Here is a 22364-nt window from a genome sequence, read left to right on the forward strand (position 1 = left end):
ACAGCTGTTGATACGGAGGCGGGCTCCCTCTACATGTCCATTATTACTCAAACTTCTTGCAATATTTTTAACATTTCCTTCCCAATATAATATAATATATGTTTTCATATTATAATAATATTAATATGACTATTTCATCATTATAGAAACAATAAATTACAAATACATTAACAGAATCCAAAGGTTCTACTCCCATGGATGATTTGGGCCAGGATTAAGGGGGGCAGATAGGGGGTACCGATCTGGGCCCACCACGGATATCGAACAATAGTGGGCTCCTGGTGGTTAGTATATGTTTCCAATAATATAATAATAAAAGAAATAAGTGCAGAACAAGCAGTTTACGTAGATAAATTTAACCAATTTAATGGTTTGGTGTTCTGAAAGTGATATTTTTGATATAATAAATACCAATGAAATAATTGAAGAGTTTGCTTCCAAAAAAGCAAGAAAAATTATTTGTAAAAAGAACGTTTTTTGTATTTAAAAAGTATTTAAATATATTTTTTTTTCTGAATTATATATTTATTTATGGGAGTTAGGTACCTACCAATATTTTGAATATGTTTATGGACCCCTAAAATTATTTGGCGCTGGGCCAAAAATGATCTTATATATTTTATGATATTGTATGTGTTCGTTTCACGATGTGGTGTGAGGTTTGAGGTTTCTTGTATTATAGACTCTCAAAAATAAACTCTATCATATAATGGTTATAATGGTTAATATATTATTATAACATGGGTAAAGTGCTTAAAATATTCGTCGTGATATTATTATAGTCTATAGAGGTGCATACTGCATAACAATAATTGTTATGCGCATCAAATATAGCATGTGTACTATTTTGCTGTCAAAAATAATGACTATACTCTATACCGACTGAAACGTATCGTAGGTGTGGTATATCGTATATGTCGGATTAGGAACTGAACAAGATGATTTTCTGAATTGATGGTCGATTAACGCGAACATAATATTGATTTGACAGATCATTATGTTTTGTACGCAAACGAAACGTATACCCAATATTGTGAATGACGCAAAATTATGTTTTCAAGTGAAAAAGTAACTATCTTATGCCATAAATTCCTATAATATATCATCAATAGATTTAATTTCGGTTTTATTCGATCGTTATGGAATTTATTACCTACTAGATTAATAATTTTGCGTCATTCATAATACTATACGTTTCGCCTGCGTACGATAATACATATCCCATTATATACGAACTATCGGATCAACATTTTGTTTGCGCAAATCGAATCGACCATCAATTCCGAAAATGTTCTTGTCCTGCAGTAGTCCGGTATACTGCAAAATACGCCCACGATACGCACTAGTTATATATATAGACTACACTACTACAGTAATTAATTTTGAGTGCACACTGCACATGCAATATTCTAAGCACATTGCGCATATTGCATATACATCATTAAGGAATTTATTACCACCAGCAATAAATTCTATAACGATCGAATAAAACCAAAATTATTATATAATTATAATTTTTGCAGAGTTATGATGAATTTTTTATAAGAACCAATATTATTATTTATAACATCCATTATCCATATTCTAAAACAATTTTGAGTAAACATTAAACTACCTATATTGGTTCAGTACTTATGGATCAAGATGTTAATCAAAATGTTTTACCCAGTAAATCATTAATAAGTGTTATATACCAATCATATATAGCCTAAAAGTTTAATTTTTAAATATGTAGGGTTGGGTACCGTTACCACATACGTAACTATATGCGTATATCGCATGTTTGTCGTAAGCGCCGCGCCTGTTCGAAAGGTGCGCATTTCGTTTTGTAACATTTTGCACTTTAGTATTTCCGGTCGGAAAAGTGATAACCTCCATCAGAAAACTCTTCATTCACTAGATTAGAACGTCTAACATTTATTATTGTTTATGTCTCTTCGTATTCGATATCATCTAATATGCGTGTTCGATGTGCCGTTGTTATAATTATTGTTACCTACTGTCAGTTAATACGTAAATTATATACATGTATATATGTATTTATGTTTATCTATAATATATTATGTTCAACAATCTACATAATGTACATTGTCCGTCTAACTCTCGTCGGGTGCAGTTTGCGAGGTCCTTGAAAGTATTTCACATAATATGCAGTGGGTAACAATAAGGTGAATTTTATTTTATGTGTGCGGCGTCCATATATTCTATCCACTAAACAGCCTTTAAAGGGTGGTTCGTCGATGTCGTTGTTCATGTGTAAGCCATACTTTGTATACATTAACAACCATACATGTATGTATATTGTACAGACCATATATACTTGCGTTATAGGTATATATACACATATTGTGGGACCGGGATAATTGGTGAAAGAGTTTTTACATGTGAAAGCTGATAAAATGGAGAAAGGAGGAATACGGATCATTGAACCCCAAAAGGTTATAAAAAATGAAAAAAAATTCTTCGTAAGTCTTCACTCTTGCGTTTATCTATTTGTTATAAAAAGAAAATTAATACCAGAATCAAATAAAGCTGCAGATGGTGTTTTTCTTTAGATTTTTATTTACCGTTTTCAGAACTGCGTTTTATTGAAATCAATTTTTCCGCTCTTAAATAAAAAATACTGATTGCTCAAATGTTTGTCCAATATTTGATTTACATTGTATACTCAGAAAAATGTTCTCTGCTTGGATGCAATCGAGTGGGATCGTGGTGGGATCAAATCCCCGATTTTTTTAAATAGGAATTGTTAATATTAAAGTAATATCAATGGGTGTATTGTTGTCAACGTTAATTACCGAATAATTGCTTTAATTATTATTCAAGTATGACTCCAATAGTCCGATTGTGACATTTGTCATTTATTTCTTTTGTATATAATTGTCATGTCTGAATAAAGCACTGGTAGGTACATAAATATTTTATTTTTTGTGTTTATTGGAAAATTATTGTTAAAATATTTTATCCCAAACTACAGAGTAGGTATATTAAATATGTAGGAACTGGGAACTAGTGTGTAGTTAGTACATTATATTTCTGAATAATATGGTGTTTAAAAAAGCTTACTAATGAGTTTTTCACGAAGGTTTTTTGTACAATAAGTATATTTGTTAAAATTATAGTGGTATTGATCACAATTAAAACAACGTTTGTTCAATTTACATAACTTTTTACATGGGCCAATTATTCCGGTTTATACGTCCTTCCAGACTGTCCAGGAATTTTGTATGTGGTCTTGAGATGTGTTGGGGGCTTGAGTAATAGTTGAAAACACTGTTATTATTAATTATTAATTCATGTCCAATCCATCGAAGAAATCGACATACCTATTAGTGTATTACTGTGCAATAAAATAATAGTTAAAAAAAACTGGTACAAAGTAGTGTCTATGATAAAATAGATAATAAATAGATAAATGATAAATATTAAATAGGCATTGTAAGCCTACAGAATTATTATTTTAAATTATGATTTCGGTAAAAACGTGTATTATGGACTATATGGCACTATGCAATATATTTCGTAATTTTACTATTTTTTTCCTTTAGGTGGCTATTTAACTATGTGTATATAGTATTATATATTATATAAAAAAGAACACTTGACTGTAAAACCAATACATTTCTTGGTTTGCTGAAAATCAAAAATAATAATTTCCTATAGTTATATCTTAGCGAATTTGAGTTAAGTTAAATGGGTGACGACAAAACTAGGTTAGCGGTGAATTAGTTGTCAGCGGAGCAGGAAGACACGTTATTATTACACGCATATTATATATTATTATAATATTATATACATACGAGTTTTGAACAATATTACGAAAGAAGTACCTAATTGGGGTTTTCAACTGAGTTGTCGTACGAGATTCTCGACCTCCACGTCATATTATTGTCTGTGCGTTTGGCTATATACAGTCATTTATTACCATTTAGTATTTACCATGTTATTTGTTTGCCTACCACCGGAATCCGGAGAATTCAAGGAGTCATTATGTTTGGGAATCTTTGTATCAATAAAGAGTATAGGTGTACGCATATACCCAACCGAGTAAAAGTTACATAATTTAAGTTCAATGGCTAACTACTACAGTCTACAGGTGCGGCCAATTCTATTATAATCTATTTAGATGTATATGCGTGTACAGTGTACACAGGCTCACGTTACTAAAAATAGGTCAGACCTATGGAAATAAAAAATTGTATGAATTATTATTGTGTAGGTATGCCTTGTTTTTGACTATTCACTTTTATTTAGTTATTGAAAGTATAATGTTGGCAATTTATGAAAACTCACATTTTTATAAAATTGAATTTGTATGATTTTTTTATGAATGGTTTGTTAATGTACAAATTGTATAAATGGGCGGAGACTTGATGACATTTATCTTTTAATTTTTGAACTCGTCATAATATTATAATTTACGTTTATTTTCCGAGCTGGCATTCTGTTAGTTACGACCCGAGTGTTGGTTTTTTTAAAGAAATAACAAAACCCTCTTACATTATGTTGTGGCATTGCGTGTGCAGAGGACGTGGCGTCTGGCTTTAACTCGCTGACAATTTACGCGTACAACAATGACAAGGTCACCTTGTAACGTCCTGAGGAACGGTCGAAATTTAATGGCGGTGCAGCAATAAGCACACCGCGTGATGGTGCATTGTTCAATGGGCCAAACTTTTGGTATGGGTCACCATCGGTATCGTCGAACCAAATATCGCCACAACAACAACAACAAAAACGCCAACAACAACAACGAGGATGCAGGTACCTGAACACGTTTCAAAAAAAAAAAATATTAATTTAATTTACAATTATTTAAGATGTGTCTCATTTATAATATTGCATGGCCTATGCAACCGGTGCGACGGCGACGTGTACGTCTGTGGTTGGCTTTTTCGACTGAATTTTGTTGTTCGCACCGACAATCACCGAAAGTCATTATTATAACCTGTTATTATTTGTAAGCATAGCGTTATTATTATACACTTTTTATGATGTTTCCACAAATACTCCTTACACTCATAATATGGCTGTTGCCTGTCACAACTTTTTAAAACGAATCGACTCGATGGAAATCAGTGAAATTGAGAATCAGTCGACCGCTACATATATTAATATATTCTCTATCTCTCTCTCTCCCAGTCTCTCATTTGTATATGTATAAAATAATCGTGCTTTGTATTGGTTTTGCATAATTATTGGAAAACGTGTATATTATTATATAGGTAGGTATGCGAACATCAATGCGGTATACTCACCGGCGGTACACTTTAATCACGAGGGTATTGATAAAGAAAACAATATTTTAATGACACAAATGATAATAAATAAATATCCATGTCGGGCTGCTGCACACAAATTAATTCGGTCCCGATCAGACGATGGTACATATTTTATACGCATACGTATATTACGTATAATATGTATAATTTATGTGGATTCTGATCGAAGGTTATTAATCATCGTATATAATGTTTTTTTTCGCGCATACCTTATTTTACCGGCTTGCTATTAAATTTTGTTTTCACCGCTGCACTATGCTCAGAACTCAAACTGGTGTATGTTTTATTTAATATTATGTATATGGATTTTTATATGTTACGAGTGGTTTTATTAGTATATATACTTAATACATGATCTTTGTATGGATACAATTTATTCAAACATTTTATGTGTGATGGTGCGAGTGTGTCCTGTCTGGCTGTGTTTGTTATTACGATGACATTGGTTTCGTAGTCGGTAGGTGCCTACATATTAGTGTTAAAAAAATAATACCAAATCGTAGATGTTAATATTATATTTGTATGCTATTTGGCATTTTGGCATCGGTTGAACCATAATCACTATCGTTATAATATAAGACGTCCATTAATATTTTTACCCATATAAATTATAAACGTACCTACCTATAATACGTGTAGGTACTGTGCTTAATGTGATTATATAATATTATATTATACAGATACAAATATCGTGCGTGAAATATACAGTTCTGATATCGCCACTTCTTGGCATAAGAAACTTACGTGTACATCATTCGTATATTATACCTACGTTGTTGTGTCCTTTCGTTACAGGGTTGCAAACCAGAGGAAGTGGTGGGGAGGACCTGCGAATGACTGTAGAGCCCTGTGGTGATGGTGGAGAACTGCTTCGGATCACTACCCTGCCGTCGCCGGGACCGCAAAGTCCGTCGGCCAGGAGCCAGCACTATGACCCGGAATATGCGAAAATCGAAGCGTGGCTCGACGAGCACAGGGACTTCGCTTACGATTATTTTCTCAGGTATACAATCGATTTTGTAATGTTTATGGATACCAATTTTAGTACTAAGTGCACGAGACTTGATTAGACCATGCTGTACGCCATTTAACATCCATCACCGATCAAACTGGCGTTTGAATAAAAAATGATTATAATATGAAACCTCTTTTTAGAAAACTTATGTATTTTTATCCTAATAATACCGCGTAAAGCGACTGTTGTAGAAAAATCCACTTCGTATAGTATACCTATGTACAGTAAAAGTTGTCTATTATAATGACAACCGTTGTAAATTGTAATGTTGAAAAAACTCAACGGTTTATTGACCCATAGGATCCCAACGTCCCTGCAGCAAGACTCCTATCTGCTACTACTGGTTGTTTATTTATCACCTGTTTTTCTAGTCCTTTGAATTGCAATTATTACTCATCTGTATCTAGTGTCTACTGCTGTACACAATTGCATCATGTTTGGAAGATATTAAAAAAGAGAAAATATGATCCCATCGCTTTATTCGAGATTAGCTATTAGAAAGCATCTTTGAGTAAATGTTTCAGTAATCCAGTGCATTACCTGACCATGCGATGCATTTTTTTACACGTGAAATATATGTACATAGTTACAACATAATATTTTTGATGTCATTGCAATTTTTTTGATAGTTACATTATGTTTCATTACTGTTATAAAATTACTACTTATACAATTTACTGACCATTAGACCTTAAATATTTTTCTTGGTAGTTACTATACTTAAGTATATATAGTCAACGTACCTGCCTGCACTTAACCAACTCAACCTAAAGCCAACTTAAACATTATGTATGATAAATTGTAATATACTACAAGTACCTTTAAAACTTTTATTCAATTTTAGATTCACAAGCCCTCGATATCAATGTAGGTAATAAAATACGGTCCATTAAGGGCCAGTTGTACCGTCTACGGTTAAACTTCGATTAAGCTTAATCAGCTGATAACAGATATTTAACCGGGCAAATTAGGCCGATTAAACTCCGGTTAACTTTAAACAGAGATGATGCAACTGGCCCTAACAGCTGCAGTAGATGCTTAATCGTCCATCCATGTACCCATACATTATACCCATAGGTTAGGCTATATGTTATGACTTATGAGTAGTTAATTTTGACCATAATTGGTTTTATCATGATGTGTTCAGAAAAGCTACCAGAAACATCGTGGACGCCTGGCTTGTTTCACATGCTTCAGCCAGCAGCTGTGGTGCTAGTGGCGGTGGAGGTGGTGGCTGCGGAAGTGGCGGAGGAAGTAGCGGCGGAAACGCGACAATGACGCCGACGGGAATCGAACGACAGCAATCCATAGGTACGCCAGGCTGCAGTGGTGGAGGTGGTGGTAATAGTGGCACCACCACACCGGTGCGTAAGATATCGGCACACGAATTCGAACGGGGCGGCCTCAAGCCCATGGTGACTACTGTGGACGGCACACCCACATTCCTCGCGTCTTATGAACACCCGGATGAGACGACCACAGCACCGGTGTCCCGGAGACGGTCCAGACACGAGCTCCGACAACTAGACGAAAAGCAGCTCATTTTCGAGTTGGTAAGACTATACATTGACACCCCATCACCGTGCCGATAATATATACATATATTATATAGGGTTTGGGACTTATTGTGGAAAAATTCTTAAAATATACTAAAAAAAAAATGTTGATTTGTATTTTTTTAAATAATATATAGGTACAGCAAATAAAACGCGATACACTCTACACTATATAAATAACTAACTGTAACAGCAATTTATTCCATCGTTTAATAATTTAGACGACATTAAGTTTTTAATCATTATTTCCAATTTCAAAACCCAGCACAATAATAAACTCACGTACGGCATAGGTAGTATAGACTTTAGCTAGTATATGTTTAGACGTATTATAGTATAGTATTATATATATATAAATATATTAGAATTTATAATCAATAGATAATAACCATACTCCGATATAATTTTTATTAAATCATTACACATGCAAAAATGCTTACAATTTATAAAATAAATAGGTATAATATTTTCTTAATACATAGTGAAATATTTAAAATTGTGATTATAATTTAGTTAAATATGCTTTTTTTCTAAAACGTATAGATGAGATACCTATGCAATTCAATGAAAATTTGAGATAAGTTTAATAAGTAACTATATGCCAATTTACAAAACAAATTTTTATCTTACCTAAAATGTTTGTTTTTACAAGTTACAACTATTAAAATATATTATATTATCCCTCAAATGCAAGAAGCGTTGAATGCTATAAAACAATAATGTAACTTCTAACTGAGTAACAAATTGTGTATTTTTACAATCATGCTAAGACGCGATGAGTCTTGAACTTGGCGAGGCTTGAATATTATAATACTTTATAGACGGCGCTCTTTAATATGATGAGTTAAGAAGAATTTTTAACATTTAACACATTTTAACATTTATAGTTTTGACTTATTTAATCTAAATTATCGAGGGGAGATACGAATCAAAGCAGTTTGAGAATCTCTTATGTATATGATACTATTTAGGCATAGATATTTTTATTTTTAGATTACTAACGGTGGGTGCAGATATCCGAATCTACTAAATTACATGCCACATGCGCTTTGACGTGTTTATAATATAATACTATACTAAGAAAAATTACATTTCTGTTAAAAAAAAGAAAAAGAAATCTTTTTATGTAGGTAATACATAATATGCATGAACATTGTACCTTCTCAGGTTAGATGAGTTAAATCTCATATTCTCACCCGACAACAGTCCACGAAACGTGTGGCGAATGCATATACTCGAAGTATATTATGTTAGATAGGTATATACTAATGACACGCTCTGTAGGAAAAAACCGAAAGTTGACACACAATCCGTAGTGACGATCGAGGTGGCGTCAGCAGCAGTAGTGTATTTAGAATTTTTCAAGCGGGGGCATATACAATTTTTAATAGACATTCAGTATACATGTCATATTATATTCACATTATTATATTTATATACATGTTGTATTGTGTACAAAATTTGGTCTCCGGGGGGGATATGAATTCCATATGACGACCCCCCCCCCAAAGATACGCCACTGGTCTGCAGTGACGAAAAATTATAAACAATATAACCGATTTTGCGTGAGACTACAAAATAGTGTGGTACCGAGAAACCATCTCGTCGCTGCCGCCTGCATCACCGAGAAAACAAATATCATAATATAATATTATACATAATACGTACAAATACAAACAGCCATTAATTGGACATATTTAAACCTTAGACAAGCGGGGCTCATTAATGTCTCGCTGCTATTGGAATTTATACAAATCAATTGGTGTTTGCGGGAACGCAACACGATCTGCATTCTAATGAACTGCGATGTATGCACGCGTACATAAAATGGTAATTAACTTGTACAGGGTATTCCTTTTCGTCTGTGTCACCCACGTACACAATAATATACTTCGCCGCCTTCGCTCATCTGTGGCCGTTTTGAATTTTTATTTGGCCAGAAATATTATACATTTATAATAAAAACACGAGTAATTAAGGATTCTAGTTATAAGAAAATACTAATTTCCTAAATTACGAAATACTTTTAATCCTATAAAGTACGTGCTAACGATTTAAAGCACTCCTAGTATAAAATGACAATAAACATTGTTTATTTATATAATATTATAATATTATTTGAGACGACGTCATGTTTTGAAGTTAATTGCACAGCCGTTGACAATTATAGCGTAGAGTAAATAAGCAATTAATAGTGGGTGATATCTTAAAATCTATATCGTGTCTTAAATCAATTACGTTCAATCAATCAAAGATAAATAAAAACATTAAAAATAATATGAGATTTTTGACTGTTACCTATAGTTAATATTGCAGCTAAGAGATTCTATTGGTTTTTATAAAACCATTTTTTGTAAATCATGGTACCTATTAATGTATAAAATATAATCATAAGTGCTTGGAGGAGGGGGAAGCTTGGGTATTTTCCCCCTGGTTTTTCGGAAAAAAGTCACCATTATCTAAAATCCTATTGAGCCAAGTTAAAAATATATTGTTTTATTTTATGTATTATTAATTATTATATCTATGAACAAACTTGCCCCCATAGACAAATTTCTGCAGGCGCCTATTGATTAGTACTTTTTAGTAACTTTTTGAGCATAATCTGAAATATTTTAACTGGATGTTTTTAACTGATGTTTAATATACTACCATTTTCTACCAATAAATGTAGTCATCCTCTCAGGAAAGCACTAGCTCGACGCATATTGCTGCAGCCTGCAGCTATCGATACGATAAATTATTACCATAACTTCATATTCTACAGTTATCAATGTGTTCTACAGGTGAAAGACATATGCAATGAACTGGACGTGCGGTCGCTGTGCCACAAGATCCTGCAGAACGTCAGCACACTCTTGAACGCCGACCGTGGTTCGCTGTTCCTGGTCCAGGGCGGTGGCCTATCGGCGTGCCAACACGATCACCACCACCGGCCCATGAAGCGCGTTTGCAGCCCGCGGAGACCGCACGCTAGCATAACCGTCGGCTGCTTGAGCAAAGACGACCATTCCGCCACTACAACCGCAACTGCCACCTCAATCGCCTCCACCACGTCTTCTACTATATCTGCCACCACTGCATCCACCGTGGCCTTGAATGACGAACCGCTCCACCCAGAAGACCGCCCCGCCGTCCTTCATCCCCAACAGAACCATCTGCACCACATCCCCCCGAACAGCAGCCACCACCTCCATCATCATCACCACCACCACAACAGCAACAATAACAACAACAACTACAGCCACCGTAACCTGCACTGTCAGTTGTCGTCTCCGTCGTCATCATCGTTGTGCAACGAACGTGTTCCTATTGCGTCATGCAACGCGTCGGCCCCGCAAGTGGCGGTGCCAGTCGAAGAAGCGGCCGTCGTTGGCCTGACCGTTGGGTCGCCGATAGGGTCCACCAACGTAGGTTCGCTGCAGGCTCCGATGAACGCGGCTACCCCACACCACTTCCATGGCTGCCAGTCCAAGTGTTTGGTGTCCAAGCTTTTTGACGTGTGCTCGCGGTCCACGTTGCAGGAGATGGAAAAGAAAAAAGAAATACACATACCGTGGGGCACGGGCATTGTCGGATACGTAGCTGAAAGCGGTGAGCCAGTCAACATACCAGACGCGTACAAGGTGAATTACCGACATTTTATACTTAACATAATGTAGGTACATGATAATAAATAATAACATAGATTATATTATAAGGTAACCTACCTTATTGTAGTAGCTAACAATGACCATATAGGTCGGTATAGGTTCGCAAACGGGCGTGCCGAGTTTTTGAGGGTTAATAAACGTCCCACAAACGTTTTGACTTATTGTTTTTCGTTCAATTAACAGCTGTTAGAACAAAATTATACATTTTATTTTGACCCTAAATTTAAATTTAAGCTTAAAACCAATCTAAAATATAGTTTACTCAATACATTAGTATATTATTATAATATTATGTAAGACGTAAGTATAATATGATTGTTTTAGGTTTACAATAGTTCAGTTTAAGGTACCATTAATATTGGAATGTTATTTCAAAATTCACACAGTGTCCATCATTAAATGTTTTCGACGAAAAATGCAAACTTCTTAATATCTTTTAGTCGTTCCAATGATTTAATGATACACAATGTTTTTAATTTTTATCCATCCAGCCTATTATCTTTTTACGAATAGATACATCGTGCAAATGGAGGTTACACAAATTATTGTCAAAAAAAAACTGAATACCAAGTTATTACCCCGTTAGTGTTAATCGTAGTTATGTAATGTTTTATCAGTGATCAGCTTTAACCTCTCGTACATTTTTAACTAGAAGAACCGGTTTTACAAACAAATGCCCCTATTCTATATTTAAACTAAAATAGCTCAATAGCTGTTTTTTCTTAAAACTAAAGCAATACAAATCTTCTTGTCATTCTGAACATAAAAATAACTACCTTATTTAAATATTTAGATATTCGGAAACTCAAATCTACGAACACAATAGTTATACGATTTTCAAGCCTTAATCATCACATTTATTATAATATAAGTCGTAACCATACCTTACCGGTATTATACGCCTACACATTATTACAAGATTAATGCTAGTTTAATAATAATAAAAAAAAAATGGCATAGATTAGAAGATGAATCAAATTTAATCGTATTTCATGTAGCCTTTAAATCTTATATTTTTTGTTAGTTGTCAGTTTTTTTACAATGTATGATTTGATAATCATATATTATATGTACTACACTAGCCTAGTGTCTAGCACTATTTTAGGTCTTTCCGTATGCTAACTACTTATAAATTGTCAAAAAAAATAAAAATAATAATAGTACATTTCCATTGATAAACTCGATGCGGTGATACCCCAATCGATGTTGGGTCACGGTGTAGTGTCTTCTTGAGATTGCGGTGTTTTCAAGGCTCCTATATCACAATAATAATACATTTTTAAACAGAATCTATTTTTGTTTTCAGGATACCCGTTTTAACCACGATATCGATGCCCGTACTGGTTATAAAACGCACAGTTTATTGTGCATGCCAATCAAAGACTTCAATGGTGAAGTAATGGGTGTAGCACAAGTGAGCTTTGAAAGACATTCGTCGTTGTACCATTATATTGTGTGGTACTAATCGTATTATTTGATAATTTTCAGGTAATTAATAAAAAAAATGCACCGTGCTTCACTCAAAACGACGAGAAAGTTTTCTCAGACTACTTGCAATTCTGTGGCATCGGTCTCAGAAACGCACAGCTTTACGAAAAAAGCCAACTTGAAGTGAAAAGGAATCAGGTTCGTAATTTAATCAGGTCAAATTATGATATATAGGTCACCTTGATTTGATATGTTTGGTATACATAATTATACTCATAATGAGCTTATGAATTATTATTATGTTTGTTAATCAGGTACTACTGGATCTCGCACGTATGATATTCGAAGAACAGAGCACAATAGAACATATGGTTTTTAGAATCCTCACACATACTCAATCGCTTATACAATGTCAAAGGGTCCAGGTACTTGTAAATGTTAATACCGTGTTAATACTTAGTACCATTGATTATAAATGTTAATACCATGATGATAATATTATACATTGTAAATCAGAATCGTGTCTATGTGTCATCTTTCAGGGGGTGTAAAGAAGGACTTTTTCTTACAACTTAATATAAACGATCATTATAAAAACTATTCTTATTTTTCGTGAATTTTGTTGATTTTTTTTGACATTAAAAATATAATTGTTTTCAAAGCACATAAATCATAGCCTATTTTGGTCACATTTTTTTAACATCACAATATACTAGATTTTCCTAAAATTCTAATTTGATCAATTGTTCAGGTAGTTTTTGTTCGGAATTAAGTGGTTATCATATAGTATTTAACCAACTTATAAGATAACTTAAAATAAATCAGAACGTATGCATTATAATTTATAATATTACAGTATATAACGTGTATTGAAGCCTATTTATTTTAGGGGGTGCATACAAAATGTATACAATTAATACACAGGATGGTTATTGGCGCGGCTCCGATAGTCCGATATAAATCATTTGGTTTTTAATATAGGCATATATCTAATAAGTGATATTGTATTCAACAGGTATTACTGTTGCATGAGGCGTCCAAAGCTAGCTTTTCGCGAGTGTTCGACTTGGAAGCGAACGACTTGCAGGGAAAGGACAACGAGAGGACTAGGTAAAGTCTCCTTCTATTTCTCCTTCTTTGCGGAGAAGGAGAAAATAAAAAATTCTCAACACTAGTAAGAGATTAAACGATTTATTCCTAGCCTCCTTTTTATGACCTAGGTAACTATTAACAGTGCCGTCATTTTTTAGCCCTTTCGAAAGCAGATTTCCCGTCAACATCGGTATAACCGGTTACGTGGCCACTACCGGAGAGGTAAGCGTAACAAACATACACAATATACTCATACTGCAATGGTGTGAATAATAAGCCTAGGGCTAGGAATTTAATGCACTTAAAACGTTAATTAATGCATTTATAATAATAAACATCCTATAAAATATATTTTATATTTTAAGTTTCTTCGTGTTTTTATCTCCAAATAAAATATAAACATTAAACGCATACGATTTTTATTTTATTTATACATCTAAAGAATAAAAATAAACTGGTTATGTCACGATAAATTATCCTGTTAAGATGTTACACATTTAAAATATGTATTTATTTGTTTACTCCTTATTAACACCGCATATCCCGTATTATGCTGATAAACAAAATAAATTTGAATAATATTATTTTTTTTAGAATGTTTTTCTATTATTGTCGACTATTATGCCGGACTACAGTGATGATTAGTTTCTTTTTCGATTTATTTTTAAATTGAAACGTCCTCCTCTGATTGTCCAACAACAAAAAGAATAATAAAAAAAAACAATCGTTATTACTTCAATGTCTACATAATTATTATAATATTATGCGACACAACCGTATTATCGTAAAGCTGCTTTCTTCAAACTCGTTAACATAATAACGTCTGTATAATACCCTATCCCTAATCGGACTTTGTGCATTCGTGAAACCATATACTATATTATAATAAATATCGTCCCTAATATTATTAATTATTATGATACAAGTAAAACAGAGTAAAACGTAAATAATTCAATATAAAACCGAGCCACGGCCACGGTTGTACAATTTAAATCTATAACCTAACTGTCCTTACTCATCGCGAGCCTCAAACGTTTTCAGACGGTAAACATTGCCAACGCTTACGATGACAGCCGTTTCGATCAGTCGGTGGACGAAGACGCTGGTTTCAAACACTCCACCGTGCTGTGCATGCCGATCAAGAATTCGTCCGGTCAAATCATCGGAGTGATACAAGTAAATAAACAATGTTATTTATGTTGAATTCAATTGTAAAATTGTTCGTGATTGTATTATACAGGTAGGCGCTAACAATATTTTTTGCCCGATCGGGTTATTAAAATTGTGTTTTAGTACAAAGTTATTACATAATATTATAGTTATTATTAAGCTTTAAGCGTAACTCGATATACATTTTTCAAAAAACTTAACTCAAGGTTCATTTTTTCATTTATATCATTAAAAAGTATCTAAATTCGTACTTTTGTATGTCTTATGTGTTGTTAGTGGCTTATAAACGATTTATACTAAGCACTACATTGTTTGTGTTGCAGTTAGTCAACAAGTTTGATGATCTCTTATTTACCAAAAACGATGAGAACTTTGTGGAAGCGTTTGCCATATTCTGTGGCATGGGAATACATAACACACACATGTAAGTAAGTAAAAGTGCACTAGTCCAAATGCACTTTGCATAATGTTATTATGCCCATGATTAGGATTTTACGTTTGTTACTCGGTAGTTTAATTTGTAGGTTCGAGAAAGCCATTATTGCCAATGCAAAACAAAATGTTACGTTGGATGTGCTTAGTTACCACGCTTCAGCTTCACTGGAAGACGCGCAAAAATTGAGGGTAAATCAATCTATTTTATCTAGTAAAAAAGTATTCTGAGAGTTTTAATGTTGTTGTGTTTTTAGGCTTTGCAAGTGCCATCGGCTGTTACATACAATTTGTATGATTTTTCTTTTGATGATATTTATATGAGTGATGATGACACATTACTAGTTAGTATAAATACTATTATTATTTCCTCTTTAGATAATATAAACATTCAAAATTATTTTAATTTTCAGGCAAGCATACGAATGTTTATGGATATGGATTTAGTTGAACCTTTTCATATTGACTATCAGGTCTTGTGTCGATGGCTGTTAAGTGTCAAAAAGAACTACCGATCAGTAACATACCATAATTGGAGGCATGCATTCAATGTTGCTCAGATGATGTTTTCTATTATTACTGTATGTAATATACACTATTAAGACTTAAATAAAGTATTTTATATTATTTTATTGAATATTTGCTCTAGGCAACGCGTTGGTGGCAAGTTTTTGGTGACTTGGAATGTCTTGCCCTCATTATTGCTTGTCTCTGCCATGATTTGGACCATCGTGGGACAAACAACTCCTTTCAAATAAAGTAAGACCCCCATGTCGCTTATAAAGTATTCTTTTCTCTATATCATCAATTATATTGTATGATTTTATTTGTATTATTTACTTTTAGAGTTTCCTCGCCACTTGCACAGCTCTACTCAACCTCTACCATGGAACATCATCATTTTGACCAGTGTTTAATGATATTAAATAGTCAAGTATGTGATTGAGTTATATATTTTTTCATTGTTTTTTTGTTAACATGAAAATGAATTTTTTTAGGGTAATCAAATTTTAGGTAATCTATCACCAAATGAGTATTCTCGCGTTATAAAAGTATTAGAAGATGCTATATTAGCCACTGATTTAGCTGTATACTTCAGGTTAGATGTTATTAAATTATTTTAATAAAATTGTTAGTTTGAACATGGTAAATTTATATTTAGCAAACGCATAATTATTATTTATTATACTAATATTTTAACTTAAAACATGATATTTGATGTAGTTTTTGAAACAATATAATTTACATCAAGTGCGTATCTCAATATCGTATAATTTAAATAGTGTATTGTACTATACACTTATATTTATCAGATAATAATGTGCGATATTTAATTGACTATTTATAGGAAACGAGGGAAGTTCCTAGAACTAGTCCGTACAGGTATGTACGACTGGACCAGAGAAGAAGATAGAGAACTGTTTAGAGCCATGTTAATGACTGTGTGTGATTTGGCTGCCATAACCAAACCATGGGAGATTGAAAAACGAGTATGTGCTACACTGTCTACTACACTAGTATTTATAACCAATGGTTATACACTTACCTAAGCACATACCTATTGATTATTCTACTACGTATTAGTGATGCATTATCAAATTTTGTTAATTTTTTGTTATGTTTAGGTGGCTGAATTGGTGACTAATGAATTTTTTGAACAAGGTGACATAGAAAGAAGAAAATTTAATATCACGCCTATTGTAAGTAAAATTGATTCGTACATTTTACTTAAAATGTAATTTGTTACACACACAATATTAAAATGTAATTTTGTTGTATTAGGACATAATGAATCGAGAAAAAGAAGATCAGCTACCAATGATGCAAGTTGGATTCATTGACTCAATTTGTTTACCCATATATCAGGTGAGTTTAATTATTGGTTTTTCTTATGTATTTCAATTTTCAATATCTAAATTTAAATATCTTAAATCCATAACATTTTGAAGAATATAATAAAAAAAAAAATTTTTGTCAGTAAATGACTTGGTGGTATTAGATAAATAAATAATAAACATTTGTTTATTTATGATACACTTTTAATTAAGTATAACCTTATTCTTCTTTGACAGGCAATTGCTGATCTGTCGGAGAAACTTGAACCATTGATTGAAGGGGTACGGCAGAACAAAACACATTGGCTAGAAGAATCCCAACAGACGTATCACCCACAACGTCACAATTAGATGTGTAATACAATAATATATTATACATTGGTGTTTGTATGTGTTAGTATGTGTCTATGTTTGATTATGTGTGAGTGTGTGTGTTCCCCGTATTTCCAAACTAGACAATGTCCACACTATTGATAAAACCAATCTACCTAACTTCCTTCTCATTAGAATATAAGACTTAAAAAGAACATAAATATTATTTTACCTTATATGTTTTTAGTTATAAACAAAATAGTATTTTCTGTGCTATAGACTTGTATAAATTAAGGTTATATTATTGTTAAGAGTGACATCAATGTTTTTTCTTTTATTTTGTACCACCTACCTTTTAATAAATAAATAAGTAGATATTAGAATATACACTAAATATGTATTATTATACAATATATTTTAAGTATATACCAATGCAATGTATTCTTAAAAGACCTTGAGTTGATAAAAAAAAATATGCTTTATTAATTTTTATTTATTGAACACGTGTACACCCATTGCAACTTTATGTGACAAGTTTGTGTATCTGTTACTTAAGTTGTGAATTATTATTATTATTATTATATATATTTTTTTTTTATTAAATTATTATTTTATTAAAGAAATAAACATTACCTGAACAACAAAACCTATGTATACAAATGGTATTTTAAATCTGCACAGTGATTGTAATTTTTTAAAGGGAATTATCTAATAATTCTTTCAGTTGAATTCATAGTTTCATACTATCTAAATTATTATTTTTTATTTTGTAAAATTCTGCCATGTAAAATTATATCCACTTAGTATATGCTATATTGTATTATGTATTCAGTAATTGTCTTCTTTATGGTTAATTTGATCCAATATTGATGTTTCATTTTGTCAATTTAGATACTAGAAAGAACAAGATAAATTCAACACTTAAAAATATAACAGTGGTGGCGCGAGACTGCGAGAGTAGGTACTGAGAAAGTATTGGATATTTATGTATTTTGTATTTATATACAATATACTATAATTATATTATTTATTATTGTCACTTATTATTAGTGGATACTCTATCCCATATTCTATACTATATAGTTAGTAGTTACTGTTCAGTGTTCGCTGACCTTTACTATTACAAATAGTACAAATTGCATTGATGATATTTTAAATGCTTAGTAATTACTAGTCACTTACTCAATTTAGTGAGGAAAAATTGATTTTATAGTCAATAGATATATTTTATCATACATATAATTTACATAATTATTTTTATTACCTATATTTTTCAGTATCATTTCCAAATGTATAACCAAATTTTACACTAAAGCTGTTTTAAATTATCCAATTTTGATAAAAAAAAAACGACACTATTCAGTAGAGGCGTTGTTGCCTATCTACAATGCCGCGCAATCGTAATTCATATAATTTTATCTTTAAAATGCATTGAAAATAAATTACATTCATACAAAGTAATAATTATTAAGCATCTACGTAGATATTATATTAATTATAATAAATTCGTTTATTCGCTTACTTAATCAACACGGAGTTTAAAATCAATTTTCAGTTTTTAATTTTTGTAACTAGAAGCGCTCTGTTTTTAAGGAGTAAACGATAGGCAATTAGTTTATCAGTTGCGGGTGGTAATGGTGGCGGGCTGGACACTCGCATAAATGTTGATTTACTACTCGCACAAGTACACAACAGCACCACGCGACTTCAACTGATAAACTAATTGCCTATCGTTTATTCCTTAGAAACAGAGCGATTCCAGTCCCCTTAAAGCACTTAGTGATTTTAAAATTAATGCTAAATAAAGCGCTCTGCTTCCAATACCTTTAAATGATTTGTATACACTATACAATTCAGATTTTGATAAAGATTGTCTAGGTATAATCTTAACATAACTACATTAGCTTGTTTTTTATTTGTAAAATAGGTAGAAAACACTGAAAAATCCCTAGATTATATTATTATTATTATTATATAAACCCCGTTTCTGTTTAGAAATTAACTCTCCAAATAAGCTGTGCTTTTAGAGATTTTTGTAGCTACGAGCTAAATATATGCTAATAAATGTACAAGTAGGTACTTTTATGCTTCAAATAAAGTCTTAATATCATAAATAATAAGCAATAACTCTCAGTCAAATGGTCAACATAATGAATATCAAATAATCGAATACCTACATAGATACTATTTTGGCACAAATTACAAACTCCCGGTTAAGTATACCTACAATGTTATTTTGATATTACATTCAATTAATTATATAAATTTATATTACTATTATTTTATCTGAGGTTTTGTTTTTATTTATATCAATTCTACAGATGATTCCAATATAATATTTTCTTTACAAAATATTTTACAAATGTTTCGCATAACGGTAATGTAATTAAGCTCTTAATAAAAAAAAAGCTATAAGTAGGTACTTGTGATAATAATAAATTGCTAAAAAGTAATTATTTTAAATGATGCAATTAAAATGTTACCTATCTTAAAAAAAAGATTATTGTTTTGTCATCTGCAGAGCTACGCGTTTGAACTAAAAGAACCAAATCTGCCCATGATATATTTATACGCCATGGAACCGTTTATAATCATACCGGAACGTTACGGTTTGTTAACCATGGCGATTGGAGAGGTTTCTGATCGGACAAAGACCTATAGGAAATTAGAAATATTGGCCTTTAAAAAAATAAGGGTCACGGTCTTTTTAAGAACCAGTTTCAACGAATTGTCAGATTTTTACAAAATAGCCAAATTTAAATAATGTCGTGTCTTCCGTCTTGCACTCAAAACTTCATTATCTATATATATGTATAGGTACAAGGTACAACATAGACAACTATAGTTTATACACTGCGAATCACGATAAACATTTTTAAATAACATTGTTTTCAATATTATAGTAATTACAAGGTAATAATATATAAATATATTATGCTGTAATGATGTAACTAGGGTTTTTTTGGTTCAATCAAAAAATATATTTATATTATATTTTTTTCAATAACGCATTTAAATTTCATGGTATTACATATTAGTTATTATAAAAGATAGTTATTAGTTGTTAGTAGCGTACTAACGGAGAGGAACTCCCCCCTCAACATTTTTAGAGAAAATTATGTTCTTATGAGATGTATTTTTTTGGTCAATAATAACGGAAAATAAAATATAATTACCCACTCAAAAACAAAATTCAGATCTCAGTACGCTATACTGATCAGTGACCTACATATAGATTGGTAAAATAAAACAATTTATATTTACAATTTTATTTATTTATTTTACTTATTTACACTAATGATATTTTACGGCTTACAGTATTACAGCATAATTATTATTTATAAGAAATAATGACTAACAACAGGTTAAAATAGGTACATTTCAGGAGGGAGGTTATAGTTGGTCAAAGACTATATTCTTTAACCAACTATAACCTCCCTCCTGTATACCTGTTTATATGTAAAGCGAGGATTCGTCGCCAAGAACCCGAGTGGTCACCCACACGGGAGCCAGCGACGACGGACGGTGCTTGGATACGCGCACACATTGGCGACTGTGGTCAACTATCACGTCACACCAAGCCCCAATATATTATTAAATATTTATATTGTATGATATTCTAGATTCATAATTAGTTATATTATAATAATATCCTCTAGCAAAACCTAAGCAAAACGAGTGTATACTCATGAACATGTGGGGCCTGTTTTCGTCTTGAAGAATAACTTAAAATAAAATAAAATAAATAAATACTTAACGAGTAGCCTCGTAGGCCCTTATATACATTTTATATAACACTTTGTTAAGTTAATATATTATATTGGTGTCCAATATTTTTTACTGGCAACCAACCAGCAGTGATTTCAACTGTTAAAAAATTGATGACGAGACGTAACTAACGAACAACTTACAGGCAACAGTCCAGTCGGCCGTCTGCAGAACACACTACGCGTCATGCCCGGAAATCGAAAACCTAGAGGTATATTTCTAAGTTTGTATTTGAGGATTTATTCATTATTGTTTTTTTTTAATGTTTCGCTTATTGATGGTAATAATAATTTAAAGTCTATTATTTAGTTATTTATTTACACCACACCTAATATAACATAATATACCTACGTTTCCCGCGCAGTATGAACTTATCCCACGACCAGATAAGATGTGAATGAGCAATGAGCTCATATTTTGGGAACTATATTTTGGCGCTTACTCACATAGAATATAAGTAATTGTCTATATGATATGACAATAATAACTAGGTAATTAAATTCATAGTGAAATGTAAATGGATAATATATAAATTCTACATAATAAATAATATAATGTATTGTAATATGTTATAAGAGTTGATACATAGGCGGTCAGCCCAGTTTCACTTGGTTTGTTAGTGATGAAATATTTTTGAAAACAGATGAAATAATGTTTGTATTGTTCTATAATAATTATAATTTTTTATGAAAACATGTTTTAAACAACACTATAATAAATTAACATAATAATATCCGAGTCAATTATAGCGTTAAAGAAAAATATTCTAGCTTAAATTAGGTGAAAAAAATAGATACAATTTTAATTAGATGCTATTTCTA

The 22364-nt window shown here is 32.0% G+C and overlaps 1 protein-coding gene across 5 annotated transcripts in view; it reads left to right on the forward strand.

Moving 5' to 3' along the window:
• LOC100162869 (dual 3',5'-cyclic-AMP and -GMP phosphodiesterase 11) overlaps positions 1–18606 on the forward strand; it is an 85787-nt gene extending 67181 nt beyond the window's left edge. For 2 of the 5 annotated variants that reach the window (XM_029488137.1, XM_029488139.1), the window contains 20 exons: positions 6078–6285; positions 7445–7850; positions 10640–11479; positions 12813–12920; positions 12995–13132; positions 13249–13359; positions 13950–14044; positions 14185–14248; positions 15068–15202; positions 15520–15620; positions 15709–15820; positions 15886–15972; positions 16042–16209; positions 16278–16387; positions 16475–16562; positions 16627–16727; positions 16977–17118; positions 17254–17328; positions 17411–17494; positions 17701–18606. In XM_029488137.1, coding sequence (XP_029343997.1) covers positions 6078–6285; positions 7445–7850; positions 10640–11479; positions 12813–12920; positions 12995–13132; positions 13249–13359; positions 13950–14044; positions 14185–14248; positions 15068–15202; positions 15520–15620; positions 15709–15820; positions 15886–15972; positions 16042–16209; positions 16278–16387; positions 16475–16562; positions 16627–16727; positions 16977–17118; positions 17254–17328; positions 17411–17494; positions 17701–17814 — 3287 coding nt within the window. In that variant the 3' untranslated portion in view covers positions 17815–18606. Of the gene's footprint in view, positions 1–4526; positions 4765–4820; positions 4961–6077; positions 6286–7444; positions 7851–10639; positions 11480–12812; positions 12921–12994; positions 13133–13248; positions 13360–13949; positions 14045–14184; positions 14249–15067; positions 15203–15519; positions 15621–15708; positions 15821–15885; positions 15973–16041; positions 16210–16277; positions 16388–16474; positions 16563–16626; positions 16728–16976; positions 17119–17253; positions 17329–17410; positions 17495–17700 lie in introns of those variants that run through there. The other 3 variants (XM_029488138.1, XM_029488140.1, XM_003247251.4) reach the window with 3 other exon arrangements.
• The last annotated feature ends 3758 nt before the right edge of the window (positions 18607–22364 follow it).

The sequence above is a fragment of the Acyrthosiphon pisum genome, chromosome A1, assembly GCF_005508785.2.
Source record: "Acyrthosiphon pisum isolate AL4f chromosome A1, pea_aphid_22Mar2018_4r6ur, whole genome shotgun sequence".
Taxonomy (NCBI): Eukaryota; Metazoa; Arthropoda; class Insecta; order Hemiptera; family Aphididae; genus Acyrthosiphon; species Acyrthosiphon pisum.